Here is a 16603-nt window from a genome sequence, read left to right as displayed (position 1 = left end):
ACCAAAGTGTCGCAGGTTCGATTCCCAGTCAGGGTACATGCCTGGGTTGCAGGCCACAACTCCCAGCAACCGTACATTGATGTTTCTCTCTCTCTATCTCCCTCCCTTCCCTCTCTAAAAAATAAATAAATAAAATCTTTTAAAAAAATGATCTTCAGAATGATGAACAGAACTAGGAGGATCATATTCCTTTTGGTTTTTACTTAGGTGTCATAGCAAGTATTGCTACAACTGTATTAGAGTAACACGTGGGCATGTCACTGACTGATATGCGTTTCATAAGTCAAAGCTCCCTCCATCAACAGGATTAATATATCTGCACAAACTAAGCTCTTGATATGTAAATATAATCAGCACAAAGTAGGCTATGGATGGGTGAGTACATGGAAAACAGATCTCTCTTCATTTAATTCTACAATGACAAAATTTATGATTTTATACCCAAAATTTAAATAAACTAAAACTCTTCAATGTAGTCTAAAAGTAATCTTTAATGACAGATATTTATAAAAAACTGTCTAGAAATCCTTCCTCAGGAATTTTTTGCACTAAGTAGATGAAATACTCTTTTTAAATATGCTATGATCTTTTACAAAGAGCCACTAGAGGGCGGTGTTTCCTAAGAAATGTTTAAAATAGGCATCTATTTTTGTAATAAACAATTTACCTATCATAAATCAAATTTGAACACACCATGTGTTCCTTTCAGTCAAGTCACCAAATCTGTGGAGATTAATAATGATCACACAGCTACAATTTAAAGAGCTTCATATATAACTTCACTGATTCTCAAAAAAGTGTAGGTAAAATCTATACCAATTTTATTTTGAAGAAGCAAACTATTAAGAAGCTGATTTTTGTTAACTGAACATTCTAAAAACCTATTAAGAAGTTGATTGTTGCCCTGGCTGGCGTAGCTCAGTGGATTGAGCGTGGGCTGTGAACCAAAGTGTCGCAGGTTCGATTCCCAGTCAGGGCACATGCCTGGGTTGCAGGCCACAGCCCCTAGCAACCGCACATTGAAGTTTCTCTCTCTCTTTCTCCCTCCCTTCCCTCTCTAAAAATAAATTAATTAATTAAAAATCTTTAAAAAAAAGAGTATAATACTTTTAAAACGTTTAAAAAAAAGAAGTTGATTATTAACTGAACATTCTAAAAACCTATTAAGAAGTTGATTGTTAACTGAACATTCTAAAAGCAAAGCAAAGGACTGAAATTCAGGTGTTGCAAACTTTAGCAAAACAGATGAGGGCAGATCTGTATTCATCTCTCAGATACATGAACCAGCTTCAAACTGGGTGACATCATCCATGCAGGCTCACCTTGCCAACTGTCGTTGCAGACACAGGACTTCTCCCCGGTGAGGTCGCAGTAACCGTGGTCCGGGCTGCCGCAGTTGGCTTTACAGTACGGGATGTCGCACGCCTCGCCCTTCCAGTACTTATCACACTCACAGTACACTTGGCCCGGAGCGGAGGCGCTGGTTGTACACTTCCCGTGGCCAGAGCAGTTGTTGGGGCAAGAGTTGATTCTGTAAAACGCCGTGCACAGGCATTCAAATTCAACATAACTGAACAAGAAACTCTGGTCGGTATTTTTGTCAGCTTTACAATTTTATGTCGTCTTCGGTCCCTCATTCGCTAACACAATTTCACAACGGGACTTCAACTTTCTACTCTGTGCCCTTTTACCCCGAATGCAGCCCAGTTCTATTTGTTTGCAACTGGCCTTAGTTCATCCAGTGAGTTTGCCTGGCTACCGGGATGCCGAACTCCCAAGGACGACACGCTAGGCCTCTGCAGGATACACGCAGTTCTGTAACGACCTGAGTACTCAAATAATCTGAATATACATTTCACGGGAAACAGTTAAATTCATGAATGCCTGAAACTGCATGAGAAGCCAAGCTATAACTTGTTTTATAATATTGAAATAGCATGCTACCATCTATACGCTGTTACATAGAAATGAAACGTTTGTCGAATATTATTTTAAGGCCCTTTAACCGACTCGTCTATTCTACTGTAATTTATTCTCCCTTGCATACATACTTTGGACAAACACATTCTATAATAAACTTCTGGTTCAACATATTTAGAATGTCTTATTTCTGATGGAAACTCTCTGGTTATCATTTTCTACACTCCTAAAAAAGGGGGGAAACATGATTTCCTCGGCGCCATCCCTGTGAAAGCACCTGAAAGCACCTCTGGCTACTTTACTTTGCCCTTGGACTTTCAGATTAAAAAAAAGAAATTATATAAATGTCAGACAAACAATAGATTTGCAATAAATAGTATTTACTTTTGGTTTAGAGAAGACAGTGATATAACCACCTACCTTGTCTCCTAAAGCCTCAATTTTCTCATGAGTAAAATGGGAAAAATTCCTACTGGACGGAATTGCCAAGATGAGGGTCAAAGAGCCTAACAGACTCAGAGCGCCCCCTGCCGTCTGGGGCCCGGAGAACCGCAAACCCTCGGCCGCTGCCCCTCGGAGCACAGACCAGCTGACGCCCCCTGCAGTCCCGTACAGGCTGCTGCAAGCCACGCTGCACCGGTTTGCATTGGTTTACGTAATCGTTTAGCAAGAGTTTCAAATTTCGTAATCAATTTTCAACCAAACATGCTACCGCCATGTCCTGAGACTTAAAATTTATCCTAATGCAAACTTAGTCAGTATTTTGAGGCATGTTATTAACATTTCAGGTCACGGAGAGACCCTGTATGTTTTGAAATTTGACACCCTAGCCTGTTCCTTGTATATAAGATATTTACACAATGAACTCTTTTAAGTAAAATTATAAAAATCATTACACTACGAAATTTAACAAAAAAAAAAGTACTCACGAGTAAAAAATGTTGAAACCAGTTAGATTATACGCAGCGTCACTGAAGAAGTGTAACAGGGCGTAGCCGGACGTGGTAACGACCTCGGGCACACTCTCGTTTCCCCGGACTTCGGGGACGATCAAGCCGCTGCAAGAGAGCAAGGCGGGGCGCCGTGCAGGTTAACCTACGCAGGACGGCTCCTCCCGTCACGTTTGCTAACCACAGGCCTGTCGGGATCACCCAGCATCTGCATGGACGGGCAGCTAGCCGGAGAACAGAGCTAACACGGGTCCCCGTCCATTTCTCCCCGGGGGGCCCTTTTCCGCGGAGGCCACGTGGGCTCACACCCGCTCTGACGCCCCCACTCTCCCTGTTCGCCCCTCCCCCCCGCCGTCGGGGCTGCAACGCCCCATTTCTCCGCTTGTCCTGCTGTCCACCCTCTCTTAACACCCTAGGGTGGTCTTCCACTTACCTCCGTACACAAACCTTCCCTTAAAGCCACCTCGGCCCTCTAACGAGTGACCTCGCCACCTCCCTCCTCCCTCCTGGTGGCACATTCTGGTGACGCTAGAAGAACACCCCGCACCAGCTAAGTGACTATAGTGGCATTCCGGCAAAAGCTGTTCACTTCCAATACTAACCCACAGGTTTTAGGTCACCTAAAAATGTATACTTCTTACATTTCTTTAAAGTTTTGCTTACTTACACAAATTGTATTAACACAGAACGATTCCAAAATGTATTGCATTATTCATTTTATACTATAGGCACAAAAATAAATAACTAACTTGCTGGGGGAATATAAATATGCAAAAGGAAAAATTTAAGTTAATAACAGGTACTTCTCCCCCTTTTAAGCCTATTTGCTCATGGAGAAAAACTGCACGTCTCCATTTACTCACGCCACAACCGTCTCTGGAAACCCGTGAAAGCACGCACTCGGAGGAAGAAAGGGCGCCCTAACAACCACCCGCACCCCTCAAAGCGGCCGTTCCCTCACTTCCTGTTAAACCTGCGTCCAGGCACCACCGGGAACTAGTTCCCTGATTCGGGGCACGTTGGAAAGAACAGATAAAATATTATAGTCGACTTATTTGGCAAACATAGTCTCACAAACAAAAAGTAATCCACTCTTGATGCGCTGATAACAATTATTACATCTACTAGCTCCTGTGCGTGAAGGGCCAGAAGATTCTTAAAAGGAGATTGACCACGGAATTCAAATTCCGTAACACCAGCCTTAGCTGCACATGTATAGTTTTCACTGGAGAGGGATTATATCAAAATGAGTGCTTTGCTAAAAACAGTATTCCCAAACCTTTATAATAAAAAGTTAATCTCTCTGAAACGGATATTTAAAAAGATTTGCTTGGTTGTTTGTCAATCAGTATTTTCAAAGCATCAAATAAGCAAGGGTTCCCGCCTCTTGTATGCCACACCACGCAGTCTGCACCAAACAACCCCGCCGCTGACGTCAGCTAGAAAAATGACAGATTACACAAAAACGAACAGATCCGCCTGCACGCACTGGAGAGCTGAGAGGACGGTGGTGCACTCAGGTACCCAGGCCCTTTCTCCTCCTAGACATTCGCTGATTTAACAGCTGGAGGTGAGGTCGGAAGGGCCGAGGAGCTGGGCTGAGGCACAGGGCTAGGGAAACAAAGTGTGGGAGCCTGGACCCTCACTTTCACCTGGGACCCCCCGCAAAGAATGGATGTAAATGTGATCTGGTGAAAGACGGGGCCTCCAGGGCACTGCTCTGCAGCGTGGGTGGCCATCACCTCAACACTGAACTTGAAGTCAGCTGACTGTGGACTGCAGCATCCCTGGCTCCCCCTGTAGGAACACAGTATCTTCCACGGGCTCGAATGATGGCTACACACGATTTTACAGACATGAAGCCCAGCACACTATAACACGGAATACCTTACACGTCTCCCATCCCATCCGTTCTCCACAATCTAAAAAGTCTTGCCTGCAAAGTCTACTCTCTTGAGTGAGGGACACAGGAAAGCAGTACTACAGGGACTAAGGGATCACAAGAGCCGAGCTCATATTCCGACGCCACCACTTGCCAGCTGGGCGACTTGGGGCCCCTCACACAGCAACGGTAGTGCCCGACTAACAGGTTATCATCCTCACAATCGTGTGCATTAAATGTACATTAAATGAGTTCATGTACGTAAAGAACGTTTGCACGCTGCCTGCCGTCTAACATGCACTCAGCAGATAATTCCGGACTGGACTACTGTTGGCTGAGTAATCTGGCTGCTGCCCACCCCTTTACACTTCCTGTGATCAAGTTACTCACAACTATTTATCGTCATCTATCATCCCAAAATATACCGTTCTTTTAGTACATCTGTGCCTTTCTAGACATGTTTTTCTCTATGGAAATACCCTATCTGGTCCTCCTGAAACTTGGCCTAGCCTCCTACTCATGATGAAACTCACCATGAAGAAGCAGTGACTTCCCCTGAAATCATACAGTACTCCCTCCAAACCCTGGTCGTAACACTTACTGTGCTGTGTAAAAAAAAAAAAATCTGTTTATAAGCTGACACCAGTGGTGAACTACCATGCAGTCACATACCCTCCAAATCCTTGGAATTTCCCCAGGGACAGGAGCGGCTGTGTTATTTACTGGTGGGCCCTGACAGTTTTCGGTGATGAGATGACTCACAGCGGGTCCCTGTGTGGCCCAGGCTAACGAGATGACTCAGGACGGGAGCCTGCCGCTCCAGGAAAACCAACCATGTGATGCAACGGGCTGGGGCTTCAAGCCCAAGAGCTCAATCTGACTTCCAGAGACAGCTCGGGGGAGGGGGTGAGAGCCTGAGTTCAGTCTTGTGGCCAACGGTTCGATCCATCACGCCTACATAACGACACCCCAGGAAAAATTCTGAACACCTGTAGCTCAGGTGAGCTTCCTGGCTGGTGACACACATTCGTGTCCTGGGAGGGTGACACATCCTGAGGACACAGGTGTTTTGTTTATCATCCTCCCAGACCTCTCCCGATGTGCCTCTTCACTTGGCTGGTTGCGATTTTTATCCTCCATGATAATATTGTAATGATATGTATAGTGCTTTCCTGAGTTCTGGGAGTCGTTCTACCAAATTATTGAACCTCAGGGGATAGTGGGCACCCCTAAATTTGTAGCCAGCTGGTCAGACGTGCAAGCAACCTGGGAACCCCTGAACCAGCAGCTGGTGTCTGAACTAAGGGCAGTTTCATGAAGGGCTGTAACATAACCTATGGAGTCTGGCTCAACTCCAGGCGGTCGGCAGCTGAAGTCACGCAGAGGTGTCCAACCTTTTGGCATCTCTGGGCCACAGGGGAAGAAGAAGAGTTATGACATGCAGCCACAAAAACATCTCGTAATGTTTTAAGTAAAATTTACAGTTTTGCGTGGGGCTGAGTTCAGAGCCATCTGCAGGACACAGGTTGGACTCCCCGGACCCTCTTTCCCAGCCTATCCTCCAAGCCAACAACAGCCTGGAGTTGAGTAGGTTATCAAATGTTTGTCCAGTAGCAAGTAGTTACACCACTGGAATAATTCAGACAATTCGATTCTGAATCTTAGCAACATAAAAGACAGTTTAGCTTGTACGTCAGTCCTAAGCTGACTCTACCATCTATTATATACAAACTTAATTTATCTGAGTCTCTACTTTCTCAGCTCTAAAATGGGGGTAACAATGATTCTTCCACAAGATCCCCATCACGTGGCGTTTAAACTGCCTCCCACGGTGCTTAGCACCAAGTGGGCATTCAACAAGTGTAACGTTTTTCATCTCCCTCGGGACCGCTCCCGGGGACGCTTGCCAGTGAGGACCCACTGTCCCATCCTCCCAGGCAACCACTCAGTCCCATCCTGCTACCTCACAAAGGGTTCCTCCAGGGTCAAGAAAGGGCAGGTAAGAGTGTTAATGAATCACTAACAACTAAAGCAAAGTCATTACAACCACTAGAGAAACAAGTGGAAAGACGCACACCTAGATGATGGCCGGTGAACAGCATCATAAAAATAGAGCAGGGACGGCAGAACGACATCTCAGTTGCTACAAATAAGCGGGTGAACCCAGGACCTTAGCCAGCTAACTGTCACGATGAGTTGTCTTACATTGTAATTACTCACAAGGCTGCTCTGTTTTCCATCTACCGTCCTGTGAGGAAGGGCCATTCGTGGCTGCTCTTTATGTAATTTTCAAACAACTCGAAACTTAAGCTCCACAAGTGTTTGAGCAACAGCAATGGCACACAAGTGCCCAAGCTCCAAGGAGTTACTCTGAAGTCATCATTTGGAAATACAAGTCCTTACATGTCTGTCCAAAAAAATAACGATTCACATGCCTGATAAACCGAGTATTTGCAACAGAAATAGTAAAAAGAAAATGAAAAATCTTGAAGGAGACAAGAGCCTTTGATCTATGCTTACGTTTCTAACAGCGATTTGACACAGAAGAGATACCGTGTGTAATTAACTCAAGGAAGGAGTAACGCAGTGAGTGGCTCTGGAGAAGGATCACGTTGGTCAACTCACATGCGAAAACCAAGGCTGTTCGGGATTTTTCCTGTGCCTAATATATTTTCTCCTACTTGTGAAACATTCTATAATAACTTGTGCATGCAAACATAAAGATTTTTAAATTGATACTAACATTTTTGTGACTTTAAAATTAAGTCTGACTGCTAAGAAAATGTTTGGAAGCAACCAAAATTCCTAAATTCTGAGAACTGACGGACACACCTTCTTTATTAAACCATTAAATAAAGCATAACTTAACCTTGTGACAAAAATTTAAAATGTTATCATTTTGCTAAAATAAAAAGGCAACTATTTATACATATACATTTATTTTTTGTCAGCCAGAACTCCCATTAATCTATCCAAACAGATCTGAAAATACCACCGAGTCACTTTAAAAGAGTATACTATATGTAGCAAAATCAAGGACAGTCAATCAGAACTCTCCATTTCTGATACAAGACTTAACTTGTCTTTGCTATATCAATACCAACATTATTATATGCACAACTAAGCTGATGGTCAATATCTTTGCACATTTATTTTGAAGTACAGATCAGTATATATTTAAAATTCATAAATTATACATGGCTACGTTTCTACAACTGTAAGTTCATCGACAAAACACAAACACTCACCTCAGCACGGCTATTAAAGGTGCGTAGATTGAATCCCCGTCATAAACATACATGTGATCCCAGCTACATTCCGTAGCAAAATGGTTGAATCTTAATCTTAACACGGCATTTGGACTAAAAAAAGAAAACCAAAATATTTTAAAATTAATATGTGGTATGCAAAGCACAGTCTGAAGAAATGTTGGGTATTTGACTAAAACCTATTTACAGATAATTTAGCTATAAACCCCTAAGTCACCAGTGTAAAAGACTGATAAGCAGTCACATCTAAGTTGTAAAACAAAGATGCGCAACTTCAAAATCTATTAACAGGCCATATGTACGTATCATCATTTCCTAAAAACTCAGCCACAGGAAATGTTCTATCTCTTGATTAAGGTGGAGGTTACGTAGATTGTATGTATTATTGAAACCTTATGGAACTACATACTTAATATGGATGCATTTTATTACATGCAAACTGTACTTGAATAAAGTTGAATTTTAAAATTCAACACTCAAGAAGCAACTATTCATATTTCTACACCATCCTTAACTAGAGGTCTGAATAAGGTCTTCTAAGTTTAATTGAAAGGTCTCAGTATGATATACTATTAACAAATAAACAAAATGAAACCATAGATGCACAAGGAATTAATGACTTTGAAGTCCTAAAAACTTTTAAAATAACCCTCAAAATACCAGTTTTCTAAATACACCCTTTAAAAATCATAAAATTGTTCAACCAATTCATATCAATTCTTTTATAATCTGTTTATAATGTTTAAATAAAGTCAGTCTCAAGCCCCTATTACTAAAAAAATACCTATAAAAGGATAATTCATTCTTTTCTATTAAATGATTTTTAAATACCCTAGAACTAAAATGCTGAATAATATGAACCAATGGCATAATCCAGGATGGACTATTTTTGGAACCTTCAAATTCCACAACAAGATGTTTAAAGGAAGCCAAAAATGCCTACTTGATTTAATGCCACACTAACATAACTAAAAAATAAAATATATTAAACTATTATCACAAGTGATTGGGTATTGTAGTCTATATTAAACATGATATCTAACAGTTGTAAATCCCATAAAAGTATTGTGAATGTTCTTCTAACAAAAAGCAATTAAATAAGCTATAATTATAAAGTTGTTATACCTTACTGCTATAACACTGATAGGATCATCTTTTTTATCATTTCAGAATAAAACAAGTATACCCAAATCGTATACTTACTAGCCTTCAATTAGCCATGTACATTTAGTTTTATACTTATAGTTAATTGGACCATCTGTTAAATATCCAGAAGGTTCTGTTAACCTAGAAAACAAAACCATGAAAATAATTACCTTAAAGCAACTAAGACACAGTAGCAGAAGAAAATTTAAGAGACATTAAAACAAAGGAATGGGACTAGCAATTTACAAGAAAAAAAAAAAAAGGTTGTTTACAACTTAGAACATTTTTCAAATCGCCACGTATCTCCCACATCGGAAAAGAATTTTATTTTGGATTTCTTAAAACCTGGATGTATTAAGACTGTATTATTTTACATAGTGGGAAAAGGCACTGAAAGGCTGAATAGTGTATTGATGGGTTGAAGGTTGATACAAAATAGATCAAGTTAAACTTCTCCTGCACAAAGTGAGGCGGAGGCAAAGGAAGGGAAATTGAGCACACCCTGGAGAATGCGGATCTGTGGAATGCAGTGTGCATGCCTACGACCCTCAGGGCCACACGGGCCGCTGTGTGTGTGTGTCTCTCCACCAGCATGGCCAAGGCAGCTGTCACCGGACTTACCGGATTTGGCTACCTGTTTTTAGTATCATTTTCTCTTATCTACACAACTTTCAAAATTTAAAAATATTTAAAACAGGATCCCAGTCCGGTTCATTTTGTTTCCCTTAGCTCCAGCCCAATTATTTTATCAACGAAAGACCATATTTTAAATAATTAAACTGGCTTCCCATTTAGCCTTTATGTATTTACGTATGTTATAAACACATATGCACATCGGAGTTCAGCAGTCTCTGTACACTCACACATACACACACGTGTACACACGTACATACACACACAGATATCAGGGTCATTATCTAGTTTCAGATGAAATTAAATTGTCCTTATATGATAGAGTCCTATCCTATCATAGTCCTATCTTCTACCCAAATCAGGGTTGACAGAAAGGTCAGTCGATTTGAAAGTGATTTGTAAGTCTTTCATAATCCCTGCCAATCTACTTTAGGCAACGAAAGAGCTAACTCATGATTGGAAAAGGTTTTGAAGAGGAAGAGGCAAATTTCAATGTTCTCAAATTAAGGTAGTAATAAATTGAGCATTTTCTACATGCCAGGTATTACTGTAAGCACATAACGTGTTACCTCCTTTAAAAATCCCCAAAACCGTTCAAAATAGTTAAGCAGTTATTAATCCCATCTGGAAGATGAGAAAACAAAAGCCCAGTTAAATAACAGGTTAAATAACTTGCCCTGATTTTTCACTTCCAATAGTACCAGATGAGGTCATTCAGACAAACCCGCCACTGAGGACAACTTAAAACGCTAAGGAACAATTTTAAAATCTAAAAAGCATGCTGTAAGTAACAAAATGCTAAGATCTGCCAAGGCAAGATCAAGAAGTTGCAAATTCCAGGCATTCAGAGCTGCTTTTGCTCTGGAGAGATCTGTCCGGCTGGAGGACTCGGCCAAAGGCTGAGAGTGCTTTTGGCAGCCTCAGCGAGGGAGGGGGCAAAACAAAGGTAGGGGCTCGAATAAACAACAGGGCACTTTGGACTGGGACACAGTGACTTGTTCTTGGGGTGATGGCGCGCCTGAACTAACCTAGCCCTTCCCTGGATGAGTCATCAGGGTGACAGCGAACCCCAAGACTCACGACTGGGCTTCCGGCGACACAACCACCGGCATGCTCAAGTGCCTAACAGGAGAGACAAACAAAATACTCTCTAAAGAGAGACGACATCATCCTAGGTCTCAAATTATCTCTACCTGTAAGTTTTTAAATTACAGTGTCGAGCATGATCAAAACTAATTAGTCAGAGGAAGATACAGACGACAACACAGTAAGAACCAACAGAATACGATAGGGCGAAACCTAAAGATATTCCAATTATGGAGATCGCCAGACGCATCCTATCATACAAACAGGCCTTACTAAGTTCACAGAGACGAAAGACAATTTTAAATGGGGGCAGTTAATGGAAAACTTCAAAAAGCAACAGAGAGCATTTGAAAAAAAAATTATGGAAATTCTAGTACTAAAAACTACCATAACCAAATTAATTCAATGGGCAGGTTCAATACCACATTCAACACAGCCAAAATGGCGTGAGACACCTGTACGCTAGGTCCATAAGAATATCAAAATCACAGCAGGGTGACCGAGGATTCCACCCACTGGGTGTGGGGCACTCCTCCTCCAGGTAAAATCCCAGCCGGCTGATTCTAGCTGAGCGCAGGGGAAATGTGGGGCCCCCGTGTGGAAGAACACAACCACAGGTGTCAATCATGGTCTTACAACCAACTATAGAGACGAGGATCCCAGCAGCTTCGCACAGTTTCTCTTTGCTTTCTGCATGTATGTCTTCTCCCTCCACATTTTTGTTTTACACACAAGTTGTTCTAACTTCGCACCGTGGACTTTGGATAATGGAATATTCAGTGTGACTGCGACTGTGTATGAAGATTAATTAATATGCCCTGGCTGGTGTAGCTCAGTGGATTGAGCACGGGCTGTGAACCAAAGCATCGCAGGTTCAATTCCCAGTCAGGGCACATGCCTGGGTTGTAGGCCACGGCCCCCAGCAACCGCACATTCGCACATTGATGTTTCTCTCTCTCTCTTTCTCTCTCTCTCTCTCCCCCCCTTCCCTCTCTAAAAATAAATAAAATCTTTAAAAAAAGATTAATATAACCAGAGAGAGATTAATGACTCTTGGAGCTGTGTGTTTCTCCATTTTGGACACCCGGCAAAAGTGTATCTTCTTAAGTCAAAATACAGAGCTGTTTGGATGCTCGGGAGTTCACCCATGTTTACAGGGAAGCATACAGGAGCTGAATAACCAAAGGGTAGATTGTGCCAGTCCCCCACTGCCTCTCACCTCGAAATTCACAGGACTGGCCTATTCCGTGAAAATCGATCAGGGCCCTTTATGTATCTTTGCTCTGCCGGATGGCATGGTGCAAAGCTGGCAGGCTTTGTGGGCAGAGTGCACTGTGGATGCAGAGCCTGCGGGAGCTAAGAGTTTTGCTTCCCGGTTCCCGTGCACTAACGACCTCCTGCAGCTTGCTGGCTTCTCCGGCGCTGGGCCCCTGCAGCACATCTCGGCCGGTAGCACCCAGCCACTAACAGCTGCTCCGGCACTTTCCCTGGGGCCTTTAGCAGAACACAGCCCCACGAACAGCTTTTCCCGGCATCCTATCAGGTAACCACGGCAAGTTCCAAGGGGCAGATGTCAAGCAAGTCCCATCGGTGCAGGATTTCGGCAACCTTCCTGCCCTTCGGTAAGCCCCAGCCACGCCGGGGCCTCCCAACAAGGCCTGGATGTCAGGCATGGAGGAGGGGGCCCTCGTGGGCTCTGTCTCAGCGTAAGGGCTTGGCTGCTTATAGCTCACGGCTCCTGCGCAGCCCTAAGGGGCTGCTTCTCCTATCTGCTACCGCCATATTTTTCCAAGCTCTCTTCACTTCTCACTAGCCAAGTGCTCATTACTCCAATCCCTGTTACAGTCCATCATTTTTTTACATTGAACTTTTCCTCTTAAAATTACCAAGTGCCTCCCTTTCCTGATGCGACCCAAACCCATCAATAATAATAATAATAAAGGACATGCGAAATAACATCACCATGGCATACCAGTATGCACCCCATAGAACGGTGAAGGTTTAAAAGACTGACTGATAAAATATTGGCGAGGACGTGCAGAAAACGAATTCTCGTAGGAAGAAAATCAGTAGGACGCCTTTAGAGAGAAATTTAGTACTAACCGGCATCCTTGAAAACAGACAGATCTTGGGGAGAGGCCGACAGCCTTGGGAGCGACACCCGCATCCTCCCAGACCCCCTTATCATTTCCACACGCCCCACACTGCGGGCGCGGACAGGGCGGTAATAACCCACAGCATGCTATTTATAGCATCCCGGTGACTAAGGCTTCCACTGGGACACCAGTGGAAGGTGACATGCTGACTAACGCAGTCGGCTCGTGCCGTCTCTCTACCCAGTGTCTGAGCAATAGCTGGCGGAGCACGGGTAATGATGAGGACGGTGGAGCTGGCTGGTGGCTGTGAAAAGCCACCGGTGAGCTGAAGAAAGGAGACTGCAGCAGGGGGCCCCTAGTGGGAGACACGCCCCGTGACCAGCGTTCCCCCATCGCACTCAGCTCCCCGGCCACCAATTCGAGACATGGTGTGAAAGCCGGGGCACCCTATAACATTGCAAGAGACTCTCTGCTCCTGAGCAGGGGAGGGGAGGCTGAACAACAGGCCCGGGACCAGACTGTGAGAGGAGCAGAATTACAGGAAAAGTCCATTCAATTCACGGCTCTGCCAGCAGCACTTCAGTGCTGCAGAGAGGGTGCCTCCCACGAGGGGGTGAAACCCGACACCTAGGAGGGCGCTGGCTGGGTGGATGCCCTGGACAACCTTGAACCCCCAGATGTTTTTGGACACTTTGGGCCTGTGAAAGTGTTTCTGAAGCCAGTGCTGACAGTGAGAAAAATAAAGTCCACCCTCTTTAACACGAATACCTTTGTTAAATGAAGCTATAGCAACAAGTGGCACCAGAAATGACTAAATCAATTCAATCAACGGCAAGTGGCTTCGGTCATCACGCATCCAAAAGCCATGCAAACAGTGGCAGCCCCACACCCAGCCACCTCACACCAAACAAGATAATTTAAAAATCCCCAAATGTTTGAAAAATGAGCAATAGACTTTTAAGTCACAAGGACAATTAGGAAGTATTTTTAACTGACTACCAAAACCACAACACATCAGAATTTATAAGATGAAGCTAAGCCAGTGTTCGGAGAGAAATTTATAGTTCTAAATGTGTATATTAGAATGCTGATAATCAACTACAGCTCAAGAAGCTAGAAAAAGAACAATAAATTAAACAACAAGAAAGCATAAGGGAATAATAAAAACAGGAATCTCTGAAATAGAAAAGTCATACAGTAAAGAAAATTTATAGAACCAAAAGTTGGCTTTATAAAGACTAATAAAAAGTTGGCCTTATAAAGACTAAAAGTTGGCTAGGGGGTTAGTAACCCCCTAGCAAAACTGATCAAGAGAAACAGGAAAAAATATTAATTACCGTGATCAAAAAGGAAAGGAGGAACCTCACTACCGACGCTACAGAAATCATATGACATTAAGAACAACTTCATACCAATGAACATGACATTTTAGGTGAAATGCAAAAGTTATTTTTAAAGTACAACTTGACAAAACCAATACAGGAAAAAATAAAGATGACAAATATCCCTCATACAAAAACCCTAAACAAAATATTATCAAATTTAATCTGGTGTAGATATCAAAAATGTCTACGAAAGACTAAGATGTAACAGTATTCCTGGAAGAGGTGTGTTTGAAGAGCTGGAGGTTCGTGAAACAGCCTGATATCTTTGGGGAACTGCAAGCGATTCAGTGGCTCAATGAGCGCTGTCTAAAGACAAGACTACACAAAGCACTCTACATGACAGTGGCTGTAAGAATGGAGAAGGTGAACTTCACAGTTATTCAGACTGATTCAAGGAAGGAACCCATACATTTAATTGCTCTAATCCCCTGAGCAACTGAAATTCACCTTTTTCTTTTTGCCTTTAATTCACGAAATCACCTGCTGATAAAACCACACCACACCTAAAATGAAACGCCTTCAGGAGAAAGAAAGCAGCCCGACAGAAGGCATTCCACAAGAACCCAGAAAGGCAGGTGTGAACAACCCCTGCTGCCTGCAGCAAAAAGTTAGAGTAAAAGCGAGCAATAGACACACCGAGAGCCTGGGAGACAAATGTGGAGAACGAGATTCTTTGAAGAATTAGGACATTAAAAAGCTACCTAGTGCTCAATCGAGCCCGGGAATTTGGAAAGCCACACGCATGTCCAGGGCAGGCTGTGTGCTCAGAAGAGACTGTCACCTACGGCTAATTTTTAGACTCAGAGCAAGAAGGAAGTGAGGGCTAAGGCAGAGTTGTACGCAAACAGTCTGGCTAAGCATTAAAGGAATACCACCTCAGAGGCCATCTGCAAAGCCTGGGAGAGTTCTTTGTTTTTTTTCTTGGTTCCAGCATTCAAGGAAATTTATTAAAACCCCACCTGTCCACAGGCTAAGGGGTCAGACTTTAGAGACCACGCACAACAAAGAATCCAGTCACTACAAAACCAGTTTAGAAAAGTCACCGAACAAATACGCAACTACAGAAGCCACAAAAATGAACCCTCAGGAAGGGGAGGAATCTGTTTTCTGGAGTTATCGCATTATCATAATCAAACGTCCAGTCTTCAACCAAAAAGTGACAAAGCATGCAAAGACACAAGCACATACAGCCCATTCACAGAAAAGAACATAAATTGTCCCTGAGGAACCACAGGCTTTGGACTTGGTAGACAGACTGACTCAACTACTTTAAATAAGCTAAAGAGCAGAAGAAAACCAGGAAAATATCTCAGTGAATAAAGAAAACATCAATAGATATTTAAAAGCCTTCTTATCACAATCTTAAAGTCATTATTACCTCCATCCTCTCAAAAAGCAGGTAACACAGGGAGGAATCTTGTACGAAAGTTTCCTCTGGTTCTAAGACTGAGTGTAGATCCCTCAGTAAAGTACATCCAGACACCCTTCTCTGGAAGTTTCTAACTTACACTTGCAGCAAACCCTTAAAGTCAAAATAGTGCTAATATAAATTGTAAAGAATTCCAAATCAGGATTGAACCTAATGATACAAATGATCCGGCATAATAAATTCAGACTGCGTGATAATAGTTTAGACACTGGGGTGTCCAGCCCATGGCCTGTGGCCCGCCTGCAGCCCAGGATGGCTGAGAATGCAGCCCAACACAAAATTCTAACTTTACTTAAAACATTATGACATTTTGTGTGTGTGATTACATGTTGCAATGCATTTCCTGTGTGGCCCAACACAAGTCTTCTTCTTCCAGTGTGGCCCAGAGACGCCAAAAGGCTGGACACCCCTGGTTAGAGCCTCGGGGACTTAATATTTTTAAAACTTCTAATTTGTCCCATGACCCTACAACGGCTACTTCTATTTCAACATCTATGGTGCAAGAGTATCAGTGTAACATATTCAAAAAGCACCTTAACACCCAGTCATGAAATAAATAGCTCTTTTTCTCTGGAAATTTGAGGACAGGCAGCCCTGCTCTGCAAATATCAGCTTCTCAATACAATCTAACCCACCTTCCTCGCAGGGAATCCATGCCCCAAACCCAGGACATAGCCTCTTTGCTCTCCAAAACCCTCTCGTTCTCCACCACTGCACCTTCTCAGACAGATTCATTCCTCTCCTACGTTTCTCAGCTCCTTACCCTGACTTGAAAACACAGTAGGTTGGCCAAAAAGTCTGTTGCAT

At 43.0% G+C, this 16603-nt stretch overlaps 1 protein-coding gene across 4 annotated transcripts in view; it reads right to left on the bottom strand.

Annotated features, from left to right (window-relative positions):
- Positions 1-16603, bottom strand: part of ATRNL1 (attractin like 1) — a 512339-nt gene that overhangs the window by 481027 nt on the left and 14709 nt on the right. For all 4 annotated transcript variants that reach the window (XM_036027363.1, XM_028513523.2, XM_036027364.1 and 1 more), the window contains exons 2-5: positions 9225-9308; positions 8001-8114; positions 2850-2978; positions 1323-1531 (exon numbers count right to left, since the gene is read on the bottom strand). In XM_036027363.1, coding sequence (XP_035883256.1) covers positions 1323-1531; positions 2850-2978; positions 8001-8114; positions 9225-9308 — 536 coding nt within the window. The remainder of the gene's footprint in view (positions 1-1322; positions 1532-2849; positions 2979-8000; positions 8115-9224; positions 9309-16603) is intronic.

Source organism: Phyllostomus discolor, chromosome 5 (assembly GCF_004126475.2).
Source record: "Phyllostomus discolor isolate MPI-MPIP mPhyDis1 chromosome 5, mPhyDis1.pri.v3, whole genome shotgun sequence".
Classification (NCBI taxonomy): Eukaryota; Metazoa; Chordata; class Mammalia; order Chiroptera; family Phyllostomidae; genus Phyllostomus; species Phyllostomus discolor.
This window is presented reverse-complemented; position numbering and strand designations above follow the sequence as displayed.